Source organism: Bacillus rossius, chromosome 7, assembly GCF_032445375.1.
Source record: "Bacillus rossius redtenbacheri isolate Brsri chromosome 7, Brsri_v3, whole genome shotgun sequence".
Lineage (NCBI taxonomy): Eukaryota > Metazoa > Arthropoda > Insecta > Phasmatodea > Bacillidae > Bacillus > Bacillus rossius.
In genome coordinates, this window is record NC_086335.1 from 34150540 (window position 1) to 34169334 (window position 18795).

The window sequence follows — 18795 nt, forward strand, 5'->3', positions numbered from 1 at the left end:
GGTCACTTTTAACATTTGGGGTAAAAGATTGACCTAAAATCCTACCTTTAGGTTTTTCACTTCAGGACATTAAACTCCTATGCTCGTTCATTTCACATTAATTCTATAATTTATTCTTAGCTACATTCATTCATTTATTTTTACATCCAGTTACACATTCATTTATTGTTTATATTCTGCATTCAATCATTACATATTTATTCTTTTCCACTTTCATTCATTCACCATTATTGAAGTTAGAAATTGTTAGGAGTGGCAGGCTGTGACGTAAATCTGAATTCACTTTCTGTTAACTCACCATTGCTAAACTACGACACATAAACATTGTGTAAATTGTGCTTGTCCACACCTAATGATGATTAATAAGAATCAATAACAATTTTTGTCTCTAAACACACTTTTGTAAAATACATTCCTTAAAAACTGTTTTTACAATTCAAATACTACGTTCAGTCAATGTTTTGGATGTCCCGCGAGAATGGCGCAGGACATCAGCTGGACACAAAAAGGACTTAACTCCGTCCACATCCATGTTGTAGCGCACACTGACAGTGAGAGAGCGCTTCACGCAGTATTACTGTAAACACAGATTCAGGTTATCTGATTAGCTGAATGTGAAGGCGAGGGGGGGGGGGTGAGGGGTGAGGGAACGATGTGGTGAGGATACTGAGAGTGATGAGTTGTCTTAGCCTCTCATCATAGCCGACTCTCAAACCACTTTCACGATTGCTATGCAATGGCATATCTGTTTCCCTCACCCGCAAGTGCCCCAGTGCAGCAAGAGCTAATGCCTAAGAGCCAAAGGAGATATTCAGCTTTGCTGATACCCCTGGTCAGTCTGGTATCAATGTAGTATTGTCCTGGTTATTGTTAGACATTCATCTTCATTCTCGCGTCAGGGCGTGGTTTAGGCGCGCAGGTGTACCCGAAGCTGGGTCTTCGGGAACTACGACGCCGCGGTGGCGGCAAGTGCTGGTGATGGCAAAGAGCGTGGTTTAGGCGCGCAGGTGAACCTGAAGCTGGGTCTTCGGGAACTGCGACCCCGCGGTGACGGCAAGTGCTAGTGATGGCAAAGAGCGTGGTTTAGGCGCGCAGGTGAACCCGAAGCTGGGTCTTCGGGAACTACGACCCCGCAGTGGCGGCAAGTGCTAGTGAAGCCCTGATTGATGGCAAAGAGCGTGGTTTAGGCGCGCAGGTGAACCTGAAGCTGGGTCTTCGGGAACTGCGACCCCGCGGTGGCGGCAAGTGCTAGTGATGGCAAAGAGCGTGGTTTAGGCGCGCAGGTGAACCCGAAGCTGGGTCTTCGGGAACTACGACCCCGCAGTGGCGGCAAGTGCTAGTGAAGCCCTGATTGATGGCAAAGAGCGTGGTTTAGGCGCGCAGGTGAAGCTGAAGCTGGGTCTTCGGGAACTTCGACCTCGCGGTGGCGGCAAGTGCTAGTGATGGCAAAGAGCGTGGTTTAGGCACACAGGTGAACCCGAAGCTGGGTCTTCGGGAACTACGACCCCGCAGTGGCGGCAAGTGCTAGTGAAGCCCTGATTGATGGCAAAGAGCGTGGTTTAGGCGCGCAGGTGAACCCGAAACTGGGTCTTCGGGAACTACGACCCCGCAGTGGCGGCAAGTGCTAGTGAAGCCCTGATTGATGGCAAAGAGCGTGGTTTAGGCGCGCAGGTGAACCCGAAGCTGGGTCTTCGGGAACTACGACCCCGCAGTGGCGGCAAGTGCTAGTGAAGCCCTGATTGATGGCAAAAAGCGTGGTTTAGGCGCGCAGGTGAACCTGAAGCTGGGTCTTCGGGAACTGCGACCCCACAGTGGCGGCAAGTGCTAGTGAAGCCCTGATTGATAGCAAAGAGCGTGGTTTAGGCGCGCAGGTGAACCCGAAGCTGGGTCTTCGGGAACTACGACCCCGCAGTGGCGGCAAGTGCTAGTGAAGCCCTGATTGATGGCAAAGAGCGTGGTTTAGGCGCGCAGGTGAACCTGAAGCTGGGTCTTCGGGAACTACGACCTCGCGGTGGCGGCAAGTGCTAGTGATGGCAAAGAGCGTGGTTTAGGCGCGCAGGTGAACCCGAAGCTGGGTCTTCGGGAACTGCGACCCCGCGGTGGTGGCAAGTGCTAGTGATGGCAAAGAGCGTGGTTTAGGCGCGCAGGTGAACCTGAAGCTGGGTCTTCGGGAACTACGACCTCGCGGTGGCGGCAAGTGCTAGTGATGGCAAAGAGCGTGGTTTAGGCGCGCAGGTGAACCTGAAGCTGGGTCTTCGGGGACTACGACCTCGCGGTGGCAACAAGTGCTAGTGATGGCAAAGAGCGTGGTTTAGGCGCGCAGGTGAACCCGAAGCTGGGTCTTCGGGAACTACGACCCCGCAGTGGCGGCAAGTGCTAGTGAAGCCCTGATTGATGGCAAAGAGCGTGGTTTAGGCGCGCAGGTGAACCTGAAGCTGGGTCTTCGGGAACTACGACCTCGCGGTGGCGGCAAGTGCTAGTGATGGCAAAGAGCGTGGTTTAGGCGCGTAGGTGAACCCGAAGCTGGGTCTTCGGGAACTACGACCCCGCAGTGGCGGCAAGTGCTAGTGAAGCCCTGATTGATGGCAAAGAGCGTGGTTTAGGCGCGCAGGTGAACCCGAAGCTGGGTCTTCGGGAACTACGACCCCGCAGTGGCGGCAAGTGCTAGTGAAGCCCTGATTGATGGCAAAGAGCGTGGTTTAGGCGCGCAGGTGAACCCGAAGCTGGGTGTTCGGGAACTACGACCTAGCAGTGGCGGCAAGTGCTAGTGAAGCCCTGATTGATGGCAAAGAGCGTGGTTTAGGCGCGCAGGTGAACCCGAAGCTGGGTCTTCGGAAACTACGACCTCGCGGTGGTGGCAAGTGCTAGTGATGGCAAAGAGCGTGGTTTAGGCGCGCAGGTGAACCTGAAGCTGGGTCTTCGGGAACTGCGACCCCGCGGTGGCGGCAAGTGCTAGTGATGGCAAAGAGCGTGGTTTAGGCGCGCAGGTGAACCCGAAGCTGGGTCTTCGGGAACTACGACCCCGCAGTGGCGGCAAGTGCTAGTGAAGCCCTGATTGATGGCAAAGAGCGTGGTTTAGGCGCGCAGGTGAACACGAAGCTGGGTCTTCGGGAACTGCGACCCCGCAGTGGCGGCAAGTGCTAGTGAAGCCCTGATTGATGGCAAAGAGCGTGGTTTAGGCGCGCAGGTGAACCCGAAGCTGGGTCTTCGGGAACTACGACCCCGCAGTGGCGGCAAGTGCTAGTGAAGCCATGATTGATGGCAAAGAGCGTGGTTTAGGCGCGCAGGTGAACCTGAAGATGGGTCTTCGGGAACTACGACCTCGCGGTGGCGGCAAGTGCTAGTGATGGCAAAGAGCGTGGTTTAGGCGCGCAGGTGAACCCGAAGCTGGGTCTTCGGGAACTGCGACCCCGCGGTGGCGGCAAGTGCTAGTGTTGGCAAAGAGCGTGGTTTAGGCGCGCAGGTGAACCTGAAGCTGGGTCTTCGGGAACTACGACCTCGCGGTGGCGGCAAGTGCTAGTGATGGCAAAGAGCGTGGTTTAGGCGCGCAGGTGAACCTGAAGCTGGGTCTTCGGGAACTACGACCTCGCGGTGGCGGCAAGTGCTAGTGATGGCAAAGAGCGTGGTTTAGGCGCGCAGGTGAACCCGAAGCTGGGTCTTCGGGAACAACGACCCCGCAGTGGCGGCAAGTGCTAGTGAAGCCCTGATTAATGGAAAAGAGCGTCGTTTAGGCGCGCAGGTGAACCCGAAGCTGGGTCTTCGGGAACTGCGACCCCGCAGTGGCGGCAAGTGCTAGTGAAGCCCTGATTGATGGCAAAGAGCGTGGTTTAGGCGCGCAGGTGAACCTGAAGCTGGGTCTTCGGGAACTACGACCTCGCGGTGGCGGCAAGTGCTAGTGATGGCAAAGAGCGTGGTTTAGGCGCGTAGGTGAACCCGAAGCTGGGTCTTCGGGAACTACGACCCCGCAGTGGCGGCAAGTGCTAGTGAAGCCCTGATTGATGGCAAAGAGCGTGGTTTAGGCGCGCAGGTGAACCCGAAGCTGGGTCTTCGGGAACTACGACCCCGCAGTGGCGGCAAGTGCTAGTGAAGCCCTGATTGATGGCAAAGAGCGTGGTTTAGGCGCGCAGGTGAACCCGAAGCTGGGTCTTCGGGAACTACGACCCCGCAGTGGCGGCAAGTGCTAGTGAAGCCCTGATTGATGGCAAAGAGCGTGGTTTAGGCGCGCAGGTGAACCCGAAGCTGGGTCTTCGGGAACTACGACCTCGCGGTGGCGGCAAGTGTTTGTGATGGCAAAGAGCGTGGTTTAGGCGCGCAGGTTAACCTGAAGCTGGGTCTTCGGGAGTTACGACCTCGCGGTGGCGGCAAGTGCTAGTGATGGCAAAGAGCGTGGTTTAGGCACGCAGGTTAACCTGAAGCTGGGTCTTCGGGAACTACGACCTCGTGGTGGCGGCAAGTGCTAGTGATGGCAAAGGGCGTGGTTTAGGCGCGCAGGTGAACCCGAAGCTGGGTCTTCGGGAACTACGACCTCGCGGTGGCGGCAAGTGCTAGTGATGGCAAAGAGCGTGGTTTAGGCGCGCAGGTGAACCCGAAGCTGGGTCTTCGGGAACTACGACCCCGCAGTGGCGGCAAGTTCTAGTGAAGCCCTGATTGATGGCAAAGAGCGTGGTTTAGGCGCGCAGGTGAACCCGAAGCTGGGTCTTCGGGAACTACGACCCCGCAGTGGCGGCAAGTGCTAGTGAAGCCCTGATTGATGGCAAAGAGCGTGGTTTAGGCGCGCAGGTGAACCTGAAGCTTTGTCTTCGGGAACTACGACCTCGCGGTGGCGGCAAGTGCTAGTGATGGCAAAGAGCGTGGTTTAGGCGCGTAGGTGAACCCGAAGCTGGGTCTTCGGGAACTACGACCCCGCAGTGGCGGCAAGTGCTAGTGAAGCCCTGATTGATGGCAAAGAGCGTGGTTTAGGCGCGCAGGTGAACCCGAAGCTGGGTCTTCGTGAACTACGACCCCGCAGTGGCGGCAAGTGCTAGTGAAGCCCTGATTGATGGCAAAGAGCGTGGTTTAGGCGCGCAGGTGAACCCGAAGCTGGGTCTTCGGGAACTACGACCCCGCAGTGGCGGCAAGTGCTAGTGAAGCCCTGATTGATGGCAAAGAGCGTGGTTTAGGCGCGCAGGTGAACCCGAAGCTGGGTCTTCGGGAACTACGACCTCGCGGTGGCGGCAAGTGCTAGTGATGGCAAAGAGCGTGGTTTAGGCGCGTAGGTGAACCCGAAGCTGGGTCTTCGGGAACTACGACCCCGCAGTGGCGGCAAGTGCTAGTGAAGCCCTGATTGATGGCAAAGAGCGTGGTTTAGGCGCGCAGGTGAACCCGAAGCTGGGTCTTCGGGAACTACGACCCCGCAGTGGCGGCAAGTGCTAGTGAAGCCCTGATTGATGGCAAAGAGCGTGGTTTAGGCGCGCAGGTGAACCCGAAGCTGGGTCTTCGGGAACTACGACCCCGCAGTGGCGGCAAGTGCTAGTGAAGCCCTGATTGATGGCAAAGAGCGTGGTTTAGGCGCGCAGGTGAACCCGAAGCTGGGTCTTCGGAACTACGACCTCGCGGTGGCGGCAAGTGTTAGTGATGGCAAAGAGCGTGGATTAGGCGCGCAGGTTAACCTGAAGCTGGGTCTTCGGGAGTTACGACCTCGCGGTGGCGGCAAGTGCTAGTGATGGCAAAGAGCGTGGTTTAGGCACGCAGGTTAACCTGAAGCTGGGTCTTCGGGAACTACGACCTCGTGGTGGCGGCAAGTGCTAGTGATGGCAAAGGGCGTGGTTTAGGCGCGCAGGTGAACCCGAAGCTGGGTCTTCGGGAACTACGACCTCGCGGTGTCGGCAAGTGCTAGTGATGGCAAAGAGCGTGGTTTAGGCGCGCAGGTGAACCCGAAGCTGGGTTTTCGGGAACTACGACCCCGCAGTGGCGGCAAGTTCTAGTGAAGCCCTGATTGATGGCAAAGAGCGTGGTTTAGGCGCGCAGGTGAACCTGAAGCTGGGTCTTCGGGAACTGCGACCCCGCGGTGGCGGCAAGTGCTGGTGACGGCACAGAGCGCGGTGCACGGCGCGCAGGTTAACCTGAAGCTGGGCCGCTGGGACTCGCGCCACATCTTCAAGGACTTCGACTTCGCGGTGGTGGGCGAGCACTTCGCGGCGCTGTCGGCGCGCCACGCGGTGTGCCTGGCCACGCAGGCCTCGCTCGAGCGCATGGGCTCGCTGGTCGAGGTGGCGCACCGCTGGGAGGGCCCGCTGTCCGCTGCTTTGTTCGCCGCCGCCGACGAGTACGCGCTCGTCGAGGCGTACGTGGCGTTCGCGCGCCGCTGCTACGCGGCGGTGCGCGAGCGGGTCAGCTTCCACCTGGTGTACCCGGGCGACCGGCCGCCCCCGGTAGAAAGGGGGGGCGGCGCGGAGGCGGCGGCGGCGCGCCTCGACTGCCGCCGCCCGGAGGCGGCGCTGCAGGAGCTGCTGCGCGCGCGCCGCCCCGAGACCGCGCGCTGGAGGATGCGCGCCGCCTACCCGCAGAACCACATGCGCAACGTGGCGCGCCGCAACTGCCAGGTACTCATCGAGGCTTTCCTTTTAACCTTGCCTCTTATCATCTGATAAATAAATCATATTTCCAGACACAAGCACTCACCGAGAGAAAGGTTTTTTTTTGCCCCAACAAAATATTCGTTTATATATGGCGAAATAAATATATATTTTGCTAATTAAAACAAATATTTTGTAGTAGGAAAGATTCTGTTGACCCAACAAAATGATTCTGTCAACTCAAATACTTATATATTTTGTTTGGTGTAACAAACCATTTTTATTACTTACCGAGTTTGGTTAAGCTAACAAAATATTTTGTTCCACCAAGTAAATATTTGTTTCGCCATATATAAAGAAATATTTGTTTGATTAAAACAAACCTTTTTCTCTATAACGATTTTGCATTAATTTATTAATTTTGTAACTACACCTACATACATTTTTTTAGCACAAAAATACATTGTAAGTTCAAAAAACATCATTTTTAATTTTTTTCTTTATCATTGCTTAATAATGTGTGTAAAATAATATTTTATAATAATTTCTAGTTGTATCATCATTAATACATTTTTAAAATGGGTAAACATGTTATTTTTTTAAGCGCTATCATAATTTTGTAAACAATAACCTAAGCTACGTACATGACTTCAAAATTAATGCTAAAAGTTAAGAATAGTGCAAAGACGTGATAGTAGGCCTATAATACGTTTAAGACCTTCGAAAATGTAACATTTATATTAAAAATGAGAATAATATTTTTTAATATAAGGTAGATTTATTTAAATTCACTTGCACTCTTTTAAACATAATGTTGAGCAATTATGAAAAATAAAAAAAAACATATTTTAATATTTCATAATTAATCATATGAACTTTTAGCAAGAATCAGCTTCTGGAATATTTATAACATGGTAGGTACCCAATAATATTATTACTACCAGTAAATGTGAAACCATAGTCAAAAGAACTTCGTACTTAGTAAATCGTAAACAAAAATCTCATTGAATGTGAAAATTTCTGTGATATCGATTCGATAATAATTGGAAAATCCCTATATTGGATGATTGTATTTATAATTAGTACGTGGAGGCCCAGAAGATGTACTGAATGCTCAGGATATCTGAAAGCCTGCGAATAGTTGAATGACGTAATTTTTTCGCACCGAATACAGCCCTGTCTACAATTGTGAAGTCCGATGACCAGATCTACTGATTTCTAACAATAGCGCAGTAAATATACAGCGCCGAAATAAATGTTTTTCAATTGTCTTTGTTTATTATTTTCGTGCATTGTAAACGAGTACGCAGCTAAGTTTTGAATATTCATTTAACTTGTGAAGTTGTGGGAGTTCAATAATATTCATTTATCCTGTAAGACTGAATGCTAATAAATTAATTCTAAGCACACTGAAAAAATGAATTCGTGTTTAGCCATTTGAAAAACGCCGGTTTTTAAACGGCCAACACTGATAAATGTTTTGTTTTTCGGTCTTCTTGGTTTCCTGCCACACCATCCGTTATTTTCTGTTTACATCTTGAAACGGAACACGGAAACAGCAAATATCAGGAGTGTTCTTCTACGCTATTAAAGGGCACAGATTGGGACAGAAGTTGACCAATGTAATTGGACCATGGAGATTCGGAATATCGCCCACACCACCCATAACGTCAGAGTGGGCCAATCAGCTGTCAGTGTCCATCGGATACAATTTGGGACATTGCAATTGTGTACGGACCTGTAACGACAACTTAAATCTTCTTACTTCCACATGCCTGTTTACAACGGAACACAGAACGCTGGAATCCGCGAATACAACGAAATTTTAACGAAGATCCAACTATCTGGGAATACTAAGAACCCTTCTTTGAGAAGGCGTATCACAAACCGTGTTAATTTGTTCATTATCACGTTCATAACTATTAGTTCAGGGCTATTTCAGTCAATTTCAAATTATACCTCTCTTTCATTTGTTGTTCTATGACACACAATTTCAACATATACGTATTTACTAAGTGTGATGTAATTGATGTATAAATGCGCGCAAGTGATATCATTTACAAAAAACTTACGCGACTTCTTACACCCATTATATTTTATTATACTTAGTAAATATCTGTTCAAAATATTCGTCACAGAAAAAATAAAGATATAGGCTATATAGTGTTACATTCACAGAAATATCGTTTAACTGTTAGTAATTATGTGAAGATGAAAAATAAAAACTACATGGCGTGTGAGACCCTGCCTCAATTTGAACTGAAATCGTCGTAGAAAATTCAGTATATTTATTGTTATTTCTGACAGTGTACTCGTGTGTGATAGAGTTGTATGTTGGTTGTTTCAATTTTTTTATTACTATCATTTGAGGGCTTCTTCTTTGAATTTTCCCAAAATAGCGCTCTTGCATGTATAATTTTCTGAGTAGATATTTACTTTAAGAGTTGTTTCATTTCTGAAAAAATGTCACAAGTTTTCTTTATTACGATCACTTGCCTGACCTCTTACAGCTGAAAACGAACATTTAGAAAATATCAGGCGGGAAAATTTGTTACACAAAATAAATTGCAGGATAGCTATAGAAAAAAAATTATCTTCTTTATGCACGGATTCATTTCGGTGTTCAACACATTTTTTTAAAATTTATTTTTGTTCATAGCTAAAAAATCTATTGGTAAAAAAAAATAATTCCAAGCAAAAATAGTTTCTTTTACAAGCTGCTGGAAATATTTTCATGTCATCGATAACCAATATTATAGTAAATATTTATTTTAGAACGAGTCAGTCTACACTGAGAAAAAGGTTTGTTTGAATCAAACAAACATTTGTTCATATATGGCGAAACAGATATTTACTCGGCGGAGCAAAATATATTTGTTAGCTTAACCAAACTCGGTAAGAAACAAAAAAATTATTTGTTACACCTAACCAAATATACATTTGAAGTTGAAAACATCATTTTGTTGGGTCGACGGAATCTTTCCCGCTACAAAATATTTGTTTGAATTAACAGAATGTATTTATTTCGCCACATACAAACACATATTTTGTTGAGGCAAACAAACCTTTCTGTCAGTGTATGCCACTATGCATGGTTGAGGGTGGTTATTAGTTAGTAGTAAGGACATGGATATTCACGGTAATCGTATCATGTCACCTGTGTCTTGTGGAGAGTGTATCGAGCGAAGTGGGCACTCGGCTCGGAGGTGTGTCTGTCGAGAGGCTGGGGAGATCCGCCCCAGTACCTCGCTGGCAGGGTCCCTCCAGACCGGTCTCAGCTCCGGGACTCTGACGGTGCCGAGCGGTCAGAGAACGGCGCCGGCACCGGGCCTCTGACGCCGACCCTGCGCAGGGCTCGCACGTGTTCCTCACCGACGTGGACATCATCCCAAGCTCCGGCCTAGCCGCCGGCCTGGACGCCTTCGTGCGCGCGCACCGCTGCCGCGACAAGTGCGCCTACGTCATACCCACGTACGAGCTGGACGAGCGGGTGCGCTTCCCGCACAACAAGACCGAGCTCATCCGGCTGGCGAAGAAGGGCCTCGCGCGCCCCTTCCACCACAAAGTGTTCATCTTCAACCAGTTCGCCACCAACTTCTCCAGGTAAACCTTGCGGCCGCCCTGCTTTTCCTCCTCGTTGTGCTACTTAACTGCAATCCCAACGGATGAGTAACTCTAAAACCATTACTCATTACGTTTTTCTTGCTCTTAATCTCTTTGCCAAGTATGCATTATATTATTTTGCCTTTTATTTACGAGCTGAACGTAATGATATTTATAATTAAAATTAGAACCGATTAACTGAGACATGATATTCATAAAAAGTATTATTTTTTCCTGTTTTTCTAAAACTGCACAATGCATACAAATTTACTTCTCATATATATGTACATATATATCGAAAATAATCATTCCAATAGATCTTGAACATTAGGGTAAAATTCATGCTTTGCTGAGTGGAGTTTTCTGTAAACTGAACGATATTTAAATGTGTAACCATATCCATTTTTTAAACATATTGTTTTTATGAAATCCAGAGTGGTACATGTTATAATTATATTTAATTTTTTTTAAATTTCAATAAAATTAGGTAAAACAATATAAATGTAGTTAGTCGGGTACAATGAACGAGCCAGTTATGTATATGCAGATGGTTTTATTGAGCGAGTGCAGAGACAGAGAAGCGGAGGCGGTCAAGTGAACACGGCGGCAGGGGGCTGCAGCAGGCGATGTCGGCGCGGGCCTCACCCGTAGTAGGCGGCTCCGAGCACGGCAGGGGCCGAGTAGGCCGAGTAGGCCGGGTAGGCGGAGTAGGCGAGCGGGGCGCGGTAGGCGGAGTAGGCCGGGTAGGCGGAGTAGGCGGCGGCGGGCGCGCCCACGTAGGCCGCCGGGGCGCCCAGGAAGCCGGGGGCGGCGCAGGCCGCTGCCACCACGGCGAGGAAGACGAACTGAGGGAAACACAAACACGTCACAAATATACATATATAGATTTTCGTAATGGCACTGAGAACTATGCGCGAGGGAGAAATTTTACAGCACAACTCTTTGATCGGCTTTGAAAAAAAAACCAGCCACACCAGGCAAACATTTGAGGCAAATTTCGAACGACTAACTATTGCTGTCCGTTACAATGGTGAAACACATACAAAATTTCTACCTAGTTTTTCGTCTCATAGTCCATAGAACCCAAAATCATAGTCAAACTAAAAAAAAACAACTATATATAAACATACATACACACACGCGTAACGCATATATGATCACGATAGCTGCCATAATTTTGCACGAATTACTTCCAAGACTGATGTATAAAACAAACAGCTGGAAAAACTGGAGCGAGTTCGTTTTGGGGCAAATTTGGACCCAGGGGTTAAAAATGGGGAAGTTGTTTTTTAAAAAATAAACTGAAAAAAAAAATCACGTAACTCATATGATATGAAAAAAAAATATTGCATCCTTTTAGTGTTAATTTATACTTCAGTTGATTAAGGTGTTTCTATAAGGACATTTTTTTTTCTTTAAAAGAAAGAAACATAAGACCGTTACTGCAACCGCAGCAGAATAGTTTGGAATCCACAATACGAAATAGTTTTCCCAACGGTTCCCCAGATCAATCAAGGCAAAATTACGAATGGTTCCAATCTACAGAACACTGCATATGCCTTTCCCTTTGGCCCAGGGTTGTATAAAGTCGTGTATTGCCGAACCTACACAGTAAAATGAAAAACAGATTTATGGCCACTATACAATATTTTATCAATAAGGACACTACCAAAAATTTTTGGCGACAGCAAAACAGCTCTGTAGCTTAACAAGTTAATTCATATCTGACAAAAATCGTTTTTTCCCCTCTCAGTGTATTCATATCGCTGTTGGCGAGACGTAAAACCCAAGAAATTAAAAAAAAAAAAGATGCTATAAGAATCTTTCAGTACTCGCCAGAGATGTGTAACATCTAACCTCGGATAACGAACAAAAATTCCTTTTAATTCGAAACTCGCACATTAACTTTAACGTAGAATTATTTTAAACAATGCCGAGCGTGATGAATATACACGCAAACTGTGTTTTCAACATTTCCTGACGCGAATCACCCGTATCTAGAATTCGCTGCCGGAGCAGCTACCTCGACTGTTTAATCAGTCCCTATAGCTTTGGACCTTATTTTTAACAAGGGATTTTTATCAAAACAATGACCGTCTTGTTGTAAAGTTTCCCTTTTGGCTTTTGTGAACTTCGGGTTGGCGCCGCCCACCAACGTGGTCCACACATCGGCGACTCCGGTCGCATCCACACAATCACTCCCAAGTCCAGCAGGCGGTACTCACCAGCTTGAACATGTTGGTGCGGCGATGAGAGTGCTCGAGGGACAGGAGTGCACACTGCGGTCCGAGGCGCAGGCTTAAATACCCGCCCGCGCGGCGGTCGCGACAGGACCACACGGCTGCCAACATTCTGCACCCGCACCCAGCTCGCTGCAACTTCCCTCCCCCCTCCCTCCCCGAGCGAGGTTCGTCCAGTGAATAATCATGCATATACGTGATCCTGGCTCTACACACTGACGGGCTGATCCGCAAAACAATGACCGACTTACGGACTAACGATGAATATTTGACAGACTCTGGACAAGTCATGATATAATGATGCAATGTTGCCCGACTCTGCTGGCTGGCATCACGTAATACTACTGGGCTAATAACTAACAGGTTCTGGCTGATCCAGAGTATAATGATGGTGTTATGAAACAAACCATGGATGATCCACTGAAATACCACAGACCGACTTAGACTGACACACAGAAAAAAAAATGATTCAAAATATAGATCGATTCTGGCAGATCCATAGAATAATGAGTGGGTTATAAAGCTACGCTGATTCATAGAAAGTGATGCTTATAGGTCGACTATCAGATCAATTTAACAATGATGTAAATTTTTTTAAGAATAATTAACGGTATCTGGCTGATCTATAAGGAAAGTATAGATATAGACAGTCTTTGGGTGATCCATAGAGTAATGATAAATCGTCGACAGACTCTGGATGCTCCTGAATAATGATTTATTATAGACCGACTGTGATTGATCGGTAGAAATCTGACGGATTACAAAACGACTTTCGCCTTCAGTGCACTGGGCCGACATTGGCCAACAATTTGCCAATATAAAAATGTCAAATAAATCCGATATGATCTTGTTTGTTTGGTTTCATACGGTTTTATGGCCCACGGACTTTCCACAGATGCCTCAGGCAGCGGTGTAGCCTACTTCCAATTTTATATTCGGGCTCCGAACTGTTTGAATACCAATCGAGTGCTCGAAAATTCCAGTCAAGTCAGTGTTGGAATGTAACATGAGCGCGACGTCTTGTCGATCATGACCACCGAGGACCTTGATGTAAGCAATGCCACGCCGTCTGACTGCTGTTAATTCTCCAACAGACATACTTTCTGTCTAAATTACTAGGCAAAAAGTAATGATTTTATGTAGAATATTAAAAAAATATATATACTTAGAATGAAATATTTAATACTTAATATATTGAAATCATACAAATACAGTGCTTACTATCTCATTCTTGGTCATTGTTCCGCGAGGAGGGGTGTGCAGAGGGTAGCTACCCGCTTGCGCTTGCAAAATAGTAACTGTGAAACGGGTTGATAAGTGTAAACGTCAAATCGGTTTTATGGGATATTTTATGTATATCATAAAGTTTTCTGTATATTGCATGTATATGTAAACATATGGGCAGTATACAACAGACGAGTATCCAATCCAGAGACGACTTGTGTCGGCTTTCCCCACGCGCACAACTCTCGGGTCGCGCTTCCCCCCCCCCCCCCCCAAACCACACATTTAATCCTACAGATTTTCGCCCTTGATCTCAGCCACGGGTTAATTATTCCCGCCATAAAACACTTTCTTTGATAGTTATGTTCAGCAATAAGAAGTATTTGAATGTTTAGTTCACAGATAATTTTCTCATCATTTAAATTAATGGTACAAGATTATTTCTAAGGAAACTTCCTTACATGTTGAAGCGCATCGGATTAGATTATTTACATTCTTATGAGAGGTAGGCCCTACCTGTTTGTGGTTGGTTACGTAAAACCTGACTGTAACTTTAGTCGAAACTGGCATTTTTATGACGGAACCAGCAGAGCTCTAGCTGGAAAACTGATTTAGATATTTGAAATTTCATTTTGAATATAAAAGATATTCTACATTTAAACAACGTACTATAATTTATTTGCAAGCTAGAAGAAAAATAATATGCTTGGCACGAAACTCCGGAAGTTCCGATTAAACTAATCTTGGAAATATTTATTTTCCTTCATTTCCTTAAGTTTATTGTATTAATGCACCGCTAAATTTTTTCCTCACTATTTGGAGTTATGTGCGAACATGTGATGAACAGTTTACTACGAACAGTTATGAACATTAAAACAAACACTTTCCTTTACAAACATAATCAGAAGAAAGCCAGAAATGAGTAAACCTTACATAATATGCTTGCAAGGTAACTAAATAGCACAAAAACATTTTTGAATAATATAGAATATGACAGGAATATCATGTATTGTACATGAGAGTTAGTAAAAGGTTTTGGGGCATAAAAAAATGTGGGCCTATATCCCGGAATCAGGCCGAATATCGCCTCTTTTAAGTTAGATAAAAATAAAAAAGTCTAAGAGTAGTTGTGAGGGCTTTTCGGCGTCGGCTTGAATAGTGTTTTTATATATGGATTCAATTTAAATATTTCTTTGTATGCTGTCTAACCAAAGTTTAGATATCAGACTAAGTTACAGTTAGGACACAGCTTACTTTCGTGAATATTATTTTATACTGAATTTTAAAAATCAATCATCTTTCTAAGTTGCAAAAAAATGTAAGTTCAGCTAATATTACTAAGGTTAAGGTGGATCATGAAACATTTTACGGCAGGCTTACATTAGATACTCTTTGTCATGTTCTCTTGGACAGAATGTTAATATTGGCATTTGGCTTCGTCAAACATAACTTATTTCAAGCGGTATTTTACACTCAATATCGACCTTGAACTGCCTTAAGTCTTTTCTCACTTCATTGCACCATCTCCTCTTAGGTCTTCTCAGTGGCCTTGTGCCTTATGGATTTATTGTCAACACCAGCCCGTCTCATTTTTCTTACTAAATGATCCTTTATTATTCTACTAATAATGTCTATCGTTATATTTTCTTTATTTCGACGTGTCACCGCCAATATTCTGAATACATTGAAAACCTTTCTAATTGAATTTCAGGTGTTCTTGGCAAACTAATTTTTAATGTTTTCTAAGTAATGTTATTTATTTACTGCTATAATTAATAATGCTCTATTAACTAGTGTAGTAACCACTTAAAATTTATTTTATTCATCAAAAGATAACCTTATAGAGCTGAATTTAATTTAAGAATAAGCAAAACCTTTACACATTATGTGTATTAAATTTGGATGATAAAATGCTGAACGTATTGTAAAGGAAAGTTTGATTGTCTTCGTATTTCGGCAATACGAAAGTGTCTTCACGGCCGGGGAGCCGCCAGATGGGGCAAGCGCCACTTCGAATGCAGCGCGGGCTTGAAAGTTAACGTTCTGTTCTAAACACACGTGCTTGGCAAATACCAAAGAGAATGCTTCGTCCTTGCCAAGTGTTGCAGCCGTCTGACGCCTCCACAACGTGCTCTGCAGACCAATGCAATCCGACGATCTTTGAATGAACACGCTTTGGAGACATGTGTTGCAAAATTAACTTGTGTTTTCTGCCGTGGATACACAGCAAGAAAATTTTGGTGACATCCATAAACACGTAATTTAAGTTATCTATATATCTATCTATAAAGTTATAAAACTGGTTTTTGTTTGTTCGAGAATCACACAAAAACTACTAGACCGATTTGTTAGATAGGTCTTAGGCTAACTAATAAACTACGCGATATATTTAATTACATAATTTAATCCCTAAGGAGATTAAAAAGGGGCAAATGTGGTTTTAAGATAATTATGATATCTCCGAAACTAACCAAGCTAAAGAAAAGTTATTCGGTATCAATAATTAACATACAAAAACACCCAACCGACAATTATAAATTTTGTGAAAAACAACACCTAAGGAGTGAAAAAGGGTGAAGTATTTTTTAAAGATGATTAATAAAATCTCCGATTTTAATCAAGCCAATAAATTATATTGGGTACCAATAATAAACCGCAAATAATATATTTTCCGTAATTCTTACCCTATGGGATGAAAATAGGTAGGTATGTTTTTAAGAATAATAATTATATTCCTCCGAATTAAAAAAAAGTAATAAATTATATTGCATACCAATAGCAAACGTACGAAAATTACCAAAAACTATTTTTATATTTTGCAAAAATCAACTGCTAAGGGGTAAAAAAAGAGGTAGGTTTGCTTTTAAGATTAACAATTATAACTGAAAATTTGATTAAGCATAATGAATGAAATTGGGTTATTATTTTAAGTTTGTTATAAAATATTATACTGAAAATTTTAACAGGTTTCAAAACTTAAATAAGTTGTTTTAAATTTCAGCATGGGAAATCTGCTAAGTTTCATACACCACATGTAATTTCTCAAAGAAAAAACAAAAAAGTTAAAAATACGTCGTTTTCCTACGACCTATTTATCATGCTCCCCAAGGTTATGCTTTGACTGAATTCACAGGGAAAATTTGTTTATTACTGGGGAAAACCTAGAAAAATATTTTTCGTACATTACAAAAACCCATTTAGTAAAATTTTTTTCCTATATTGTCTAACCTCCGTGATTTCATCTGAACGCTGTGCTGTGTATGGATTATGGATTATTATTACCCTAGTACAATGCCTGTTGAGTACGTGTTTACTACTTGATTTGATTTTTTCAAATGCTAACATGTGGAAATATGGTTACGTAGCTACATGGATATATTAGAACGTAAATAAAATATGTGTGGTGTTGAGAGTATTGTAGCTAATATTTTTTTGACATGAATTGAATAAGTCTTTAAAATTTCTTCCATAGTGGGAGGCAATTCAAAAAAAGAATGATAACAAAATCGGGGTATAAAGTTTGGTATTGGAGCAACATATCTATCATATCCATCCAAAATTTAATTACACCACTGGATAGCTAAATGGTCAAATAATTCGTTACGCTAGGTGAGGACTGTGACACATCGCGCGCGGTGGAGGGGGAAGCGCTGCCATTTTGAGGTCATTTTGCTTTTTTTTCCCCCGAGATTTCCATTTATTATAACTTTTGACTCGGAGAAACTACGACGTTCGTTGGAGTTTCAATCGATAGCTCTCGTCAAAATCTATCGATTACGTATATAACACATTAGTGTAAAATAGTAAAAGTGAATATATATAGTGTTAAAATAAAACATGGAAACTCGAAGGACTTCTTAGTGTTCAAACATGACTATAACATACTTGAAATAACGTGTTTTATATTTTGTTTAGAAAATATTACCTGTTATGTACAACACACGTCCAGTTGATGTGTTACCAACCAGGTGGGAGCAAAACGCAGAGACTGAAGAGACGACTGTGCACATCAGCCACAGTGTGACCAACTTCGAGTTCTTGTACGAGCCGTTCTACGTGGCGCCGGACATCGTGCCCGCCCACGACGAGCGGTTCATCGGGTACGGCTACACGCGGAACACGCAGGTACGAGCATCACGCCCTTGAACTCGTTACACTTAGGCAAATATACATTTCAATGTAACAAAATACGAAATCTGTACGGGTCATCGTTGTGACTGCCGCCATTAAAAATTTGTACCTTTCAAAAGTAAGCACCTTGAGTGAGTTACTGCAAATAGGTTATTCTGCGGTATCAGATATTTTTCGTACTAGATTCCGAAAAACAAACAAACAAAGTTCTGCATTGCTAAGTACATGGGGTTGCTTTGAAACGGAATCTTAATAAAAAATCTATCACAAATGCATGTTACAGCTATAATTTTGAATGTATAACCATTTTAACCTAACACGCAATTTTTTAAAAATATAATAGGGTGTCTGAGATCCAATTAAAGAAACCTGTCAAGCGTGGTTCCTACTCGCTATCGCTTAAGACATTGTATTTCTGTTGGTCATAAAACAAATAAAGTCTCACTGATTGAAATTGCTTTTATAATTTATTTTTAAATCTATAGCAACACATCAAACCATCTTCATATCCCATCTACCATACTCAAATAAAATCAAATATCCACCCATCTTGATCAAAACCTCAGCTCATGTCGATGATTTTTTCTCTTTTAAGAGTGTTCTCTTGATTTATAATACTCACCGCATATTTTACTTTGGATTCAGAAGTCATATACCTATAGTTTTATCTCGTCTCCGTAAAAACCTATAGTTTTAATAGGCCTATATTAATAAATAATTAATAAATGCATCAAAACATTCACACATAATCGTGTAAACTTTTATCAGTCTCAGTTTTAATTATTGAAATTATTTGTGATCTCATTTCGTAACTACGGAACATACTAGGAAACATAATCTAATATGACGACAGAAAAAAAATTGAGATTTTAAACTAACATTACATAATATTGTAGAGTAGCCACGTGAAATTTAATATCTAAGAAAGATCAGGTATATAAGCAGTGTTTTGAACTAAGCATTTAAGTTTGTTTGTTTACTTGGCTGTCTATACACTAGGCAATGCATACGAATAACAAGGGTGTTTTATTTACCGATACAGC

General features: G+C 44.1%; 1 protein-coding gene across 1 annotated transcript in view; it reads left to right on the forward strand.

The window, feature by feature from the left end:
* Positions 1–18795, forward strand: part of LOC134534438 (beta-1,4-glucuronyltransferase 1-like) — a 32271-nt gene that overhangs the window by 8310 nt on the left and 5166 nt on the right. Inside the window, exons 3-5 of the mRNA XM_063372905.1 lie at positions 6096–6581; positions 9907–10157; positions 17590–17746. Coding sequence (XP_063228975.1) covers positions 6096–6581; positions 9907–10157; positions 17590–17746 — 894 coding nt within the window. The remainder of the gene's footprint in view (positions 1–6095; positions 6582–9906; positions 10158–17589; positions 17747–18795) is intronic.